This window comes from Zeugodacus cucurbitae, chromosome 6 (genome assembly GCF_028554725.1).
Source record: "Zeugodacus cucurbitae isolate PBARC_wt_2022May chromosome 6, idZeuCucr1.2, whole genome shotgun sequence".
Lineage (NCBI taxonomy): Eukaryota > Metazoa > Arthropoda > Insecta > Diptera > Tephritidae > Zeugodacus > Zeugodacus cucurbitae.
Genome location: NC_071671.1, coordinates 26,650,850 through 26,665,422, shown reverse-complemented (window position 1 = coordinate 26,665,422; position 14,573 = coordinate 26,650,850). Strand labels below are relative to the sequence as shown.

The following is a 14,573-nucleotide window of genomic DNA, read 5'->3' as shown; positions in this document are numbered from 1 at the left end:
ATGGAAAGTAGTGTCAGACGTGTTGGGTTGGGTGATTAGGTGAAGAAGGGACTCCGAAATCTTTGTTTTTGGCCTTTTTATAAAATAAAAAGTCTTCAAATGCATTTAATTTTATATAAATAAAACTAAAGTTGTTATTTTTCGATATGTTTTGTTATTTTCGCAAAAATTTATTCCAACACAAAATAGTAAAATATTAACATTATTAGCATTCAGTTTTTAACATAAGTAAAAATATAAGGTGACACTGGTTACATAAGGCTACTGCAGGTTGTATAAATTGTAATTTTACTGTTTTAAGACTGATGCATAATATGAAAATTAATACTTAATTTTATATATAATATTTTCAGTAGATATGTATGTTTATATTGCTAAAAATTTATTACTATATGCATATATATGTACATATGTAAGTAATAGACTGCGATTAAATGTAACATGCTTGTGCATTAGAGTAAATAAATGCAAATTCTCTGCACATATCCTATATATATATATATACTTTTTTTTGTAAATTTAAAAATTGTAACAATTTTGTATATACGTATCTAATATGAAATGCTTAACTGGTAAAAATTGTTTTCTAAATTTGTTTGTGGCTTTTGACGACGCATCTTAATAGCGCACGGGGCTAATTTCAGTCTTTGGGATACAATACGGGTTAAGTGTGTAAATGTAGAACGAATGAGTTGAAATATTTAAACATTATTGTTTTCACTAACACACTTTCAACTCATACATGCTTTCTTTACATATTTCTAAGTATTAAATATTAATATATACATACAAATGTATTGAAAAAAGTTTGCATGTAGTTATATATTAATAGATACAAATATTATAAATCGTACAAATAACTACATAAACATTAATACATGCTAATTTTTTTAAATTTCAATATAAAAAATTATAAAATTTATGCGCCTATAAAATATTCGTATATACAACGTTGTTGTGCTAAAGGAAACTTTTATAGAGTCTTATGCGTAAGTCTCAAAGTCATAATTGTGGTGGCAGCAATTGCTGTTGTTGTTGCTGCTGATGCTGTTGCTGCAATGACGAATGTGTATGCTGTTGTTGTTGTACAAAATTTGTTGTTGCTGCGCTCGTTCGCGGTTGCTCCATAAAGTAGTTGCCACCATTTTGATTGTTTGACAATAAATTTGGCGATATCTGTGGTTTATGTGGTTGTTGTGTTGTCAACGGTGTATATATTAATTGATTTTGCGACAGCTGACCTGGCGACACTTGTGCGGAGTTGACGATTAATGCTGAATTTTGTGTGCCCAACGTAGAGGTGGGTGTTGTCAAGGCGTCTTTTGGACAACCGATTGTCAAACGCACATGTAGCCCCGATTCCTTTATGAGATTGACTACATCACCATGTGACATACCGGAAATATCTATGCGATTAACAGCGATGATACGATCACCCACTTTCAGCTCACCACAACGATCGGCTGGACTGCCGGGTATCAATTTTCCTGCAAAAACAAGTAGAAGCCGCATTACAATCATTACACAATCCGTTTGAGCCGTAATATATAAATATTTCTGCCATACTTACCGATTGTGGAGCCGTAGAATTGATTTGATGACGATATAATCACAAACCCAAAGCCTTCGGACTCGTGTCGACTGACTATAACATCATATGGATATCGGTATGTATTGCGCATGGGCATGTTTAATGGCGGCGGTAGCGGTAAGGGTAATTGTTGCTGTTGTGATTGCAATAATTGTGGTTGGTGTTGTGTTAACCGCAAGCGACGACGCAGTATCATAGTCACTTGACCTCGCAATGCCGCCTCACCCATTAGTGAAACAACTTTGTGGTGCGACGAATTGACCTTCGGCATAGAGATGAATATACAAATAATAGTTGTCTAAAACCCTTGTCATGTTCAAATAAACAACTTACCACATTGATACCGTCTATGCTGAGTATCTCGTCCCCTGTATTAATGCGATGGTCATTATCGGCGGCACCACCGGGCACAATGTGACCCACTGTCACTTGTGAGCCCTCCTCCGTGCCGCCAACAATGCGAAACCCAAAGCCAAGCGCCTGTCGCTCCAAAGTGATCTCACTCAACTCATACTGTTCTGTGGTCAGTTCATCCAGCGCATCCATTGCACCGCCATTACGTTGGAGGAACGGTAAGTTACCGCTCGGCGAAGACTGCATAGCATTGGTGTAGTTACTGCTGGCCTGTCCCAACCAGGACAACGTTGGTTGCTGCGACACGCTACTCACAGCCGGTGAATGTTGTGAAGGCGGCTGCTGCTGCTGTTGTGGTTGCAACAATTGCTGATTAGCATACGGCGCTGGCGAGAGTTTCTGTGGTTGTGCCATATCCAGTGTGGAGAAGCCCACACGACGTCGATCACTCAGCAGCTCGTTGACACGTTTTTGCATGCGTTCGTTTTGTATGTGTGCCGCTTGTAACGGTGTGGTCGAATGCAGCGAAGCCGGTGAGTACTGCGAGCCGTGTGGATGCCCATGCATATGCGACGCTGGTGGTGGTGGTGGTGGCAATTGTAGTGGATGATGATGCAAGATATTGTGATGCGTAGCGGATGTTGTTGTCAAACCGAGCGACGTCGCTGGTGAATAGCTGCTGGCCGAAATGCTAAGATGTGGCGGTGTGGGCAATTGTTGTGGCGCATAGAAATTATTAATGCTGTTGGGTAGCGGCGATATGCCATATATGTTATTGCCACCAGCGCGCATGCCGGCCGTAACGTACTCTTGATGTTCGTAGCGCATTGGGTCGGCTACACTCGAGGGCAGCGAAAGACCGCTGGCATGGTGGTAGTCAGTGCCCATATTAAGGCCACCCATATTATCGATATTACAGCCGTTAGAGCTGATATTACCAACATTTTCGGTTAGCAATGTTGCGCCAGCCAAACGCTCACTCAAACTGGTGACTAATTTCGGGTATGGATCCAAGAATGGTATATCTTGACTAATTGCCTCGATCTCCTGTAGACTATTTGTGGATTTATGCGTGACAGCATCCAATTGGTGCTTACTGGCCGAAAACCTGCCATCAAGGTTCCCATCATTGACATCCTCACTGTGCTGTAGCTCATCATTAGGCGTTTGCGCACGTGTACGACGCGTATCGACCAATGGTGTCTTCGGACGTATTGGCAGTATCTCTTTCGGCTGTGTGCTATACAGATCCGCAGTCGGTGTCTTGCTCCGAAACAATGCGGAGGTAAAGTTCTTGCGTAACTTCGCAACATTACTCAAACTGTTGTTGCTGGAACTGCTCGTTGGCGGTGGATTACTCAAACCGGTGGTATTATATGCGCCCCCGGAGGGTGAGGCATTGGCACTATTTGTAGATGGACCACCGCGTTGAATTTTGACATGTGTCGGTTCGGTTTTCGAACAATCCTTCAATATCTGCACCACTTCAAGATGACTCTGTTGATGCACATCAATGCCGTTAATCTCCAATAGCACATCGCCCTCTTGTAGATGCGTACAACAGTTGTAATCGAGAATCTTCTTCACCTTTTGCCCATAAGCCGAGTCGGCAATGGTGAAACCGAAACCCATGGCACCTTTAACAATCGTAAATGTGTGCTCGTGCAACTCGGGTTTTTTCATTAAAATGAAGCCGTCATTTAAGCCCCCAGTAACTGGTGAGTGCTGATTGCGCATTTGATTATGCGTGTGCGCTTTCGTGCCGCCTCCGTCACCACCGATGGTTTCGAGAAAATTATAATTACCATCCATATGTAGATCGAGTAGCATACGACGTTGTTTGTCCGTCGCCGCAACACTAACACCATCCACCGCTATAGTAGTGACCACCTCGGTGTTCGGGTCATTAGGGTCAAAAGGTAAGGGATAGCCACGGCATACCTCTAATGTAACGGTTTCGCCGGGCAAAATCGACTGGAAAATATTGACCTGCAGAAAATTTTATGAATATTTTCGAAATTAGTTTCGGAAGTAAGGAAAGTAAACAATAAAATTTTATATTTTTTTATTAAATAAATTATATAGTCCACAAAAATATAAACTCACCATCTCGTGATGCGTAAACCCAAGCACACAAGTATCATTCACATACATCAACACATCACCCATCTGCAGTTGACCATCCAACCACGCTGGACCGTGCGGCACAATCGACTTGATTTGCAGAAACTCCTCCGCACCATCGTCGCCACCCACAATGGTGATGCCAAGGCCGCGTGCAGACTTCACCAACGACGCGGTGATGCGTTCGCCCTGCATCTCACCGGGATTCCGCGTGAATTTGTATGGCAGTAGTGGTGTTGTTGCCGACTGCATACCCAAGCCCGTTGGCGGTGGTTGCATGCCACGTTGTGATATATCGACCATGTTATTACCGAGTGCCGGAGTAACACGATCGTTGCCATCATCCGCACCGCCAATTACATTACCACCCATGCCAGCGCCATTCACCAAATTGCTTGTCATTTGTGTAGATGGTGTTTGCGGACGTAGTTGTTGCTGCTGTTGCGTTGGTTGGCTAGTAGGCGGTGGTGGCGGCGGTTGTTGTTGTTGCGTTGTGTAACCTACTCCTTGCATATTCTGTGCACTGCTGTGTGCAGGTGGTGGCGGTTGTTGTAGTTGTTTCTGCCTTTGCTCTGCAGCACGTCGTTTAGCTTCCAAAACTGGATTTTCATATTGTGTGCGGCGGTTCACGTGATCTATGTAATAGGTGCCATACAGAGAATCTTCAATCTTCTCCCAACCATAAGGGAGTTCATCATCACCGCAGTCTTCTAGTGATTTCTTTTGGAATTTCGATAGACGCGGATCGAGCCAATGAGATGTGCCGGTGTTGTGACTAATATAATACAAAGACAAAAAATATATAGTGCGGTAAGTGCTAAGTGTTGTCTATAGAAGTGTGTCCTAAACACATAAATTATATATATATAGGTGTATATAGTCTCGTTTTATAATAAAAATATATGCATGTCTATTTGTATGCTTTCTTACTCGATAAAATATAATTCACCACGTTCGGTATATGCGGTCTCCCATTTGGGTGGCAAAGGACCCAGTCCATCTCCAGGATCGTCAATATCCAAAACAATATTATCACTAGTCGGAGCGCCGTTATAACTGTTTTGCAGTAAATTTTCTGTAAAAAAAAAAATATTTTATTTAATAATTTAGAACTATAAATAAATAATATTTGTTCAGAAAGTGTCTTAACCGGTTGAGTTAGTACTCGATCCTAATTTTGGATCAAGCAAACTCAAAAATTATGGAATAATTATCGAAGTAAATGGTCCTCGGCAAATAAATATAAATTTCGGATAATAATATATCAACTCAAGAGCCATTTAGATCATTAGAGCTAATAAATCAGCTTACATGATAAAGAGAACCGCATCCTTAAAAGAACTTAAAAACTATTTTATAACCTATTCTGTATGGTAGGACAATAATGGATGCCACTACGGTCCATTTTATCAAAGAACTTTTAACGAATCTGAGCCAAGGGAGATCCATGATCGGACCTTCGTACGGGATTTTACATTTTATAACTCATTTTTTAGGGTTGGATGCTTCTAAGGTCTATTTTATGAAAGAACTTTTCATTTATCTGAGCAAAAGGAGATATATGCTAAGATTTCGGAATTTCACAAGTGCAGTTATCTCCGTGTTGAGGGGGATCGTATAAGACATTGTAGGGAAAGATCTCCGTTGAAAAACAAGGCAGCTTCTGAGAAAAATACATGCGGCTATTTGAACCTCGGCGACTCCAGCTGGCTAGGAACTGGATTTTGGAATGAAGGCACACCTGCACCTAGAGGTAGCAGCGGGTATGGAAGACCGATCAAAAATAATTTTTCAAAATAATTTGTATCCCGCCTGGAATTTAACTTCACAGTAGCACAAAGTAGAATATTATCTATTACCCACATGACGTCCAATCGATTGGTGGTAAACAAACACGAAAAGCTTATTTATACTCAACCACAAAACTATTCCACTTAATTGATTCCGGCGCTGATAAGTGGAAGTAATTTTAGCAATGACACCAATCCAGATTTACTAACCGGGAGGTAGCCGACAATTTTCCATGTCATAAATGCCGCACACAACTTCTTGCTAGCACAGAGAAAACATTCCCGGAATGCAAAAAAATAATATAAGCATGTATACACAAAATGACTATGTACAAGTAAATATTTCTACAAAAGGAGGGTCCGGCTAAAAGCAAGCAATAATTGGGAGATACCAAAAGGATTAAAACAATCCATTGCACTAAGCGGCCTTTGTATGTGTAGCATATGTATGCGAGTAGTGGTGCATAAAACAAAACCCTAACACTAACTCAGATCTAAAATAAAACAAACGAAGCGTGAAATGAAGGATGTCATCTATAAAAATAACAAAACACAGGGAAGCTGTGAAGTGCTTGTTGAAGTTGCAAAGGGTCCGACAAACATGTATGTACATATAATCAAACTGCAGACTTTTTACATTAGAGCAGGTCGTTTACTGCCATATGTGAGCCAAAATCAATTATTAAATGATAAAAATAAATTAAAATGATAAAAAATAAGGAAAGAATGCAAGGTTGTCTCGTAGATTAATGTCCCGGAGATAGCAGTGGCTCTCAAATTTTTTTACAAATCAACGAATTCTGGCTTACGGGGGTAACAGTGGCTGTCAAATACCTTATAGATTTGCTCAGAAACAAATTTTGATAATTCATTGTTGAAAAATATGTTTCTTCAGATCTTCTAACAGATCTGAGTTTTTATGACAAATTATAGACTAGAAGACGCATTAGGAGTTGTCAATGAAAAACATGAAACAAAGTCAAATTAATAGCCAGAATTTGTCCACAATCTCTTATCCAGAATTTCAGCATGAAATAAACTGATTGAATTAAAGGACATCCCGGTAGAGGCTTGGAAATGTTTTTTGAAATATTGCATAACTCATTGATATTCTACAGTGAACTCAAGGGAACCACACTTTTAAGGCTATCAACATTTGTGGGCAACGTTTTGAATTCATAGACCAAAGTAGAGGTTTTGAAAGGCCTCTAAACGGTTTATATATTTTTATCAAGTCAATTTCATGGCGTTCGGAGATTTAATATTTTCGGCCGGCCGAAAAACATCTTGTTAAGGTTTCATTTAGAGTTGTTGTTGTACCCATAAGCAAAAAATTTTAAGGAATACTTTCGAAAAAGCCATTGGTCGGTTATAAATCCGGGTTCGCTTACATCGACCCAACTGCCGTGACATATATTTATCTTATGTATAGTAGTATTCTACACTAGATAGCCTCGTCAAACTACAATCAACTGAAATTGCAAACTCACAATTTGCCGACCCCGCCTAATGTTTTTTAAAGATCTATGTGTGTACATGACTGTGCGAAGTGCATAAAGTGGCGGAAGATGGAGTAAAAACAATATTGGTACAGCGACTGCGATACAGACACGCTTGTTGTTGTTGTTGCTGCTATGCCGCTGTTGTTTGTGGTGTTAATATTTGCTTAACTGCGCTGCTATAGAATGACTGTTAGCACTGCTGACCCACTTTTACTGCGAGCGCGACAACAGGTTAAACACCGATATTTGCGTTAAACACTAATAACAACAAAGCGATGCTTTAAAGCACGCTGTGGCGTACCAGAAAAGCAAAAAAAGGTTTTTTTCTTTTCTATTTTTCTTGTTGAGATTTCTAAACACCGGCTAATAGATAACAGCGATAAAAGATTTAATGTTGAACGAGAGAGTTTGGCTGAAGATGCTGTTGCTTACAAGTGTTATTGTTGTTGCGCCACATAATAAACAATTGCGCAAACAATGGTATGTGCAAAAAGAAGTCTTTAAGCATGTAGTACGCACAATAGCTTTAGTGGCGAAGATAAAATAGTGAAATGTGAGATTATGAAAAGCGTGCAAATTGCTTCAGAAATTCGAAGAATTTGGGCAAATGTAAGTATGTAATTAAACTATTTAGAACACTTTTGAAATTGTATATGTCAAAAAGCACACTTAGTGAAAATAATACGCTTCTGACAACGGTTGTCGGTAATTGATACCAAGAAGTGGCTTTTGTATTGGTTGAAAAAAAGAAAGATAATTTAAATATTTTCGAATATAGTAACTCTCCAGTTTGAAGCTTTGACCAATTAAGCTGCGGAAGAAATAAGCTTTTTTATATCCTGATAATGCTTCAGGTTCTATAATTTGAGGTTATGTAGCTGAAAAATAATATTCTTTGCGAAGAAGCTATACGTCCGTTACATATTGAAATCTTCGGAAGGAACTTTGACAATACAATCATACAATAAAATGCGTTGGATGTGACAAAAATAACTCGAAGGAATAATAAAGTCCTAAAAGAAGAAATCAGCCTTAACACTGTATTTGTTTTGCTACAAAACTAACAATTGACGACTTTGAATCCCGAGACACTATTTTTTAAAACTCTAGATTCCAAGCTACAATTCTGATAACATACAAAGATTTGATTATCGATATAAAGAAGACTCTCAGAGTTTTGACCTTCGTAGTTAATAGTAACATTAGGAAGGATACTTGTGTGAGCAAAAGAACGGATGGAGTGATTTGCATGACATCAACTGTCATGTACTGAGATGAAATCCTGCCTTGATAACAGACGATCTATCTTCAGAAAAGTACCACGAACAATCTATATCTCTCTTTAAGGGGTTATATACAGTTAGAATTTTCAAAAAATCGATTTTTTTTTATTTCATTTTCTTAATGTACATATATTTAAGAATACACACAGAAAATTTCATATCGTTCCGGTGAATATTTTCAAAGTAATTTGAAAAGGCGTTTCAGAGTGCTTGGAAGTACAAGGTCCGAGCGGCAGCGCGTTTTTCTCAAAATGGTGTTTTCAAAGTCGGTGACCAACATTACTCGAAAACGGCTAGACCGATTAGTCTCAAATTTTAACACGACCTTCTTAAATATATTTTTTAGTAATTAATCGAAGATTTTTTCTCTCCGATAAATATTTTTTTTTTATAAACAATTTAAGGCCGAAATTTCGGTGAAGAATCGATTTTTTTTTGAGAAACCGCCATTTTGTCAAAAAATTTTATTTTGCTTATCCCTTCGATTAATTACTAGATTTAACATTATTTTAACGAAATCTGTTTGGTTTTTTAATTTCAAATGATCCAGTTCCGAGATATAGTGGTCACCGCAAAACGTCTTTTTTGAGAGGAGCTCCTGGAGATCAGCTGTAGCTCTTCTTCAAATAAATATTTTTACTAGTACTAAGTCTTAAAATACAGTTAAAAGATACCATAATATGTGTATAAATTTTGGGATCAATAAATTAAAAAGTTTTCTCAGAAAAAATTCTGGAAAATTCACTTTTTTTCGGCCGTCTAACTGTATATAACCCCTTAAATAGACAAGTACTATTTTCCACTAATCGACGATATGAAATTAGTCATACGACAACGAAGGAATACACTACTTTTCTGTGGCACTATGATCTGCTGATAGAAAGTGATTAGCTATTCAAAGGGCTAAGAGCGGATATCTGAGAAGAAACACGTACTGTAATAGGGTGGAAGTAGAAATTCCCACGACTTTTCAATTCAATATTCGTTTTAAAAATTGAAAATCGAAGCAATTAGTTCCCAGCATTTGAGATATAGTTAAATGATACTAATCGCCAAGGAACAATTTTCTAAAAAAAAAAATTAAATCTCAACAACATACATAAGTATTTATTTACATGTGCACTCGTATTTGATAATTACTTTCCCCAACGGTAAAGTATTTCAATAATGCATTTAAATATTTTCGCCATTAAACTCAAGTGTCTGTCTGAAGGGATCAATGACTCAGAATGAATTTGAGTGCATACAATATAAAATGTTTAATGAGGGAGAAATCTTTTCACTTACACTTATGTGCATTATACATGTACATATGTATTTACATGCATTATATGCATGTATGTATGTTTAAAGACTATATCATTGCAATACTATACCCTACAGCGTTGAACAGAGTATGCATTTGCATATATACATACATACAGTCTGGTACATTTTCATAAATATGTTAATATATTTACGAGCAGCATACATATATGAATTTATGTACATGTGCATAAAATACTGCCCATATTTGCATTTGTAAATGATATGTGCCTGCCAAGCACCTGCAATATGCCCCAATTTTTGCGTATTTTTTTACACAACCCAGCATTAGGTTACATATTTACAGATATATTATACTTATGCATATGTATATACATCTGTATTTTTGTATCTTTTCCACTTGCAAACAAATAGTCACATTCGATTAACCCGTATAAGCAGGTTTGCCCGCATATTTGTTCATATGTACATATGTATAAGACATACATAAGCATGTATCTAGATACATATGTATATCTTTGTATCTCTGTGCATGCATGCATATTCATAAATTTTTTAATGCATATTTTATTTGATATTCTACTTCTAATCACTTCCGTGATTCACTGCTTCAATGAAAGTAGTACGCATAGCATATTATGTTGAAATACAAAAGCACCCTGTAGGAAAAATGTATGTAAGAATATCTGAACAAACTTTGGAATTTGATTATTATAAATACTTTGTTTAGTTAAATGTGTATTTATATACTTACAGTAAAAGTTTTACCGTTATGAAACTTGCAGGCATTCTTTTGAATCTTAAGACATTTCGAACTAAACTTCTCTAAAAAGTTTACGAGATGTTCAAAGAAGTTAGAGCAGGACTAATTCCGTTTCAATGCACGTATGACGACGCCACAGGGTATACACAAAATGCATTAGCAGCACATTTGTAAGCACAGTACGCCCTGGTTAATTGATTATCCGAATATTTGAATTACTTTTATGTTTCATACAAAATAGAGGTAATTTTCCTTAAAACTAAAACCAGTGATCTAAATATTCATAATTTAAACGATTATAAAAAATTTATATTTTTATAAATATTTGTCACTAGTTTATTTCGTTATTATTTAATAAATAAAATAAGTGAATTATATATGTAACTCGAAATTTTTTAACGAAGTTGCCACCTATTTGGAAAATTTAAGATAAATATATAAGTACAGTAGTTTTCCGAAATAACGAATATTCGTTTTAACGAAAACCGCTTCTAACGAACAAGCAAATTTGTTACATTAAGTACCGTAAATAACGAACAGCGGGGATTTGTAAGTACTCGGTTTAACGAACAACATGAAAAAGACATATGAAGAAACAGAAAAAAATCAAATAACTTCGAATCAGAATTAAAAATGAAACTTGAAAAAATTAAAAAAAATGTGCAAATTGAAAAAATGTTGAATTTTATAAAAAAAAAAACTTAAAACTATTGAACAGCACCAAATAGAAGTACAAGTGTCAAAATTGATTAATTTTGGAATAATTTAGCTTATTAGAATTGTTTTGTTATGGTTTTTCATTTTTTAACAAATCATTCAATAAAACAATTTATTAAACTGCAATTTACGGATATTTAACACATTTTTAGCGAAAAACATACATCTAAGTGAGTACTCGAATTAACTAAAAATTCGAAGTAAGTAATGTGTTCGTTATTTCGGAAAACTACTGTACTATATTACGAATGTTATCTACTAAGATATTGAATCAAATGTGTTTGAACAATTTTTAGTAGGCAGGTTGAAAATGAAGATCGAAATTGTGTCAGCATACTTAAGATGGTCATCCCATGTGAAGGGCTCAAAAAAAAATGTATCATAAATTGCTGTCTTACCATGTCTAGAATACGGTAGTAAAGTGATTTTTTGAAATTCAAATCAAAAATATGAAATTTTTAAAGAAACAGCAGTTAGAAGAAGGTGTTGATCGAAGTGCTCAGTTGACAGCCGGAAACTTTGAACGCATTTTTCTCAAACTGTGTTTTTCAAACTTTTCTCCATCGTATCTCAAAAACGGATTAATCGTAACTTATGTTCTACACAATATTTTTAGAATAAAATATATATTTATACTATCGAAATATATGTTAATTAATGATAATAAACTCTAAGCCCTATCTATTTACTGGTCGTAGAAAAATAATCTCAAAAATCACTAAAAAAGCAGATCGTCATATGGGATGATAATGGCAACATTCTGTAACACTAAAACGATTACTATTCAAAAACGAACTGTACATTGAAACGAGTATCAATTAAGCGGCGAATACTGTACACATGTTTCCCACAACGTACAACAGGATAATAGTCGAGAGCAAAGAAACGTACACAACGGGACCAAATATGAATTTTTAAAGTGTTGCCACAAATGCATAAAGATGCTGCTCAAGTACTAAGTACAAATATAAATACATAAATATGTATAAACTCAACAAGCAACAAGTAGACACTTATGTGCATACAAATATAGACCATTAATTTATACCAGCGACGGGTATCAGGAGTACGTACATGGTTTGTTGATTGACAACAATGAAAGAGTAGCCATCTTTCTGCAATTTTAACTCTCTATGAATTTAAAATTTTTTTTTTTTTGGATCTACTCAAAGCTTCCCTTAAAATTCACTTTCGCATAAATGACTTCTATAACTCTATACATCCATAGCCATATTTACAGTTTAGTACATAGTATATATCTATCAATGTGCATATGTGCCAGCTTGCTTAACCCAAATGAGTTTTGAACGCTTCAGTGAAGACAAATATTTACAAATGATGCAAGTGAGTATCTTTGTCTGTATGTATTTTAATTAACTGTGCCAAAAAAGTGCTTTTCTAGCTAGCAGCCGAATTAGGTTAGGTTTTCATAAGCCTGCACCGTTAAAGGGAATCGGTGAGAGTAGGTTAAATAAACGGTATACTGATTTAGGGTAATTAAGAAAAGACGACGTTTTTTCAGGTGAATTAAAGCTACATTGCCACATGGTATAAAAACGAAAGATGAAGAAACTTCAATTATAATTTTTTTAGAAATTTAATGGATTTATTTACAGGCCTTTTAGGGCTAATACATTTGTAGAACATTCTTTATATTCTTTATAAAAAAAATTATAATTAAAGAGAGTCTTTCGAAGAAAATGACACTTCAAAACGTCGTGTAATGATTCACGACTTCAAGGTGATTTCACGTTGGATTTGGAAAATTTTCAAAATTTTGTAGTGAGCTTTCTAGTGCATTGACAGGTCTAGAGTCGGTCTAAAGAGTCCCAATCTCTTTTTAATTGAAGATTTCAAAATTTTCAAACTATCCAAGTGAACTTTAGAATAGCAAAATACATACTTGGAAGTCTCCAAGATCCGAAGCTCATGAAGCTTAAAGGACACGAACAAAATGATTTGACAAAATTCGGAAAACCTTAGAAATCTTTACTTAACATCACAATAACAGTTCTGTAACCATCTGATAGCTTCTGTAAGAGCCTCCTCAGGTGAATATAACAGCCCTGCTTTTCTTAAATAATAAATATTTCTTATATATATACATTCAAGTGCGACTTATGAAGACGTACTACGATTAACGCAAGAAATTTCAAGCTCATCAAATCCGTATGGCATGAGTGCAAATGCATTAAAAATTACTTACTTGTATGACTTAAGTGACTTAATAACAGAAATATACATAAACAAATGTGTGAGGCAAACAGTGACACAAGTGTTTAGCGTCTCAACAAAATACAACAAGTGCATGAAAGCCTTTACAAATGTGCATAAAAGGGTCTGTTCTTAAAAAAAATGAAGCTGTGAATTGAAATTTTCTACAATATACTGTTATAAGTAATGAAGTTGCATGCATAAGTACATGTTATAAAAAAGAAATGAGAAAAGAGTAAAAGAAATGCTAAAAAGAATTAAATTAAACGAGCGAAACGGCATTCATACATAAGTATATGCATATGTAGAATGGGGAAATAGAAATAAAAACAAGAAATAAAGAGGAAAAAAAAGTAAATCTCTAATGCGTGAGCAAATAGAGCAGCTGTGTGTAAAGTGACTTCTGCACTGCGTTGTATTGCAAATGCCAAAGGCGAAGGCGAAAACTCCCAAACGCTTGACGATCACTGCTGGCTGGCTGCTGTTAGCTGGTTGCCGTCCGTATGCCGGTTGCACTCGCTCGTTTTATTGATGTCAGCAAGTCAAAGACCTTGTACACGCGCGCGCCAACAATAGAAAAAGTCAGTGTGCATGAGGCAGGTAGCCGCGGCAACATGCCACACCAGCCAACATATGTACATACTTACAAACACATGAAATGCACAAAAATAAATTGTTTATACCACAAGTGTTGTGTAGCAAACGTGCTTATAAACATAAACATGGAGTTCATAAGAATAAAGTTAAAAATAAAAATAACAAGGAAACACTATGCCGCAAAAAAAAACTGAAATCAAATAAAAGTTGTTAAAAAAATATAATTAAAATGTAAATTGTCACAAAAGAACACTCGCTAAAATAATAAATCGCAGGTGGAACAACAACACAGACTCACCTATTTCACCAGGCGAGAGTGAGTTTGGTTAACAAAGAATGGTGCCAGTGTTTAGAGAGTACCTCAGAACTTTT

General features: G+C 36.1%; 1 protein-coding gene across 11 annotated transcripts in view; it reads right to left on the bottom strand.

The window, feature by feature from the left end:
• Positions 1-161: 161 nt before the first annotated feature.
• Positions 162-14,573, bottom strand: part of LOC105214018 (membrane-associated guanylate kinase, WW and PDZ domain-containing protein 1) — a 28,775-nt gene continuing 14,363 nt past the window's right edge. For all 11 annotated transcript variants that reach the window (XM_011187171.3, XM_054233046.1, XM_054233042.1 and 8 more), the window contains 5 exons: positions 5,000-5,144; positions 4,052-4,844; positions 1,925-3,934; positions 1,571-1,853; positions 162-1,487 (listed from right to left, as the gene is read on the bottom strand). In XM_011187171.3, coding sequence (XP_011185473.1) covers positions 1,003-1,487; positions 1,571-1,853; positions 1,925-3,934; positions 4,052-4,844; positions 5,000-5,144 — 3,716 coding nt within the window. In that variant the 3' untranslated portion in view covers positions 162-1,002. The remainder of the gene's footprint in view (positions 1,488-1,570; positions 1,854-1,924; positions 3,935-4,051; positions 4,845-4,999; positions 5,145-14,573) is intronic.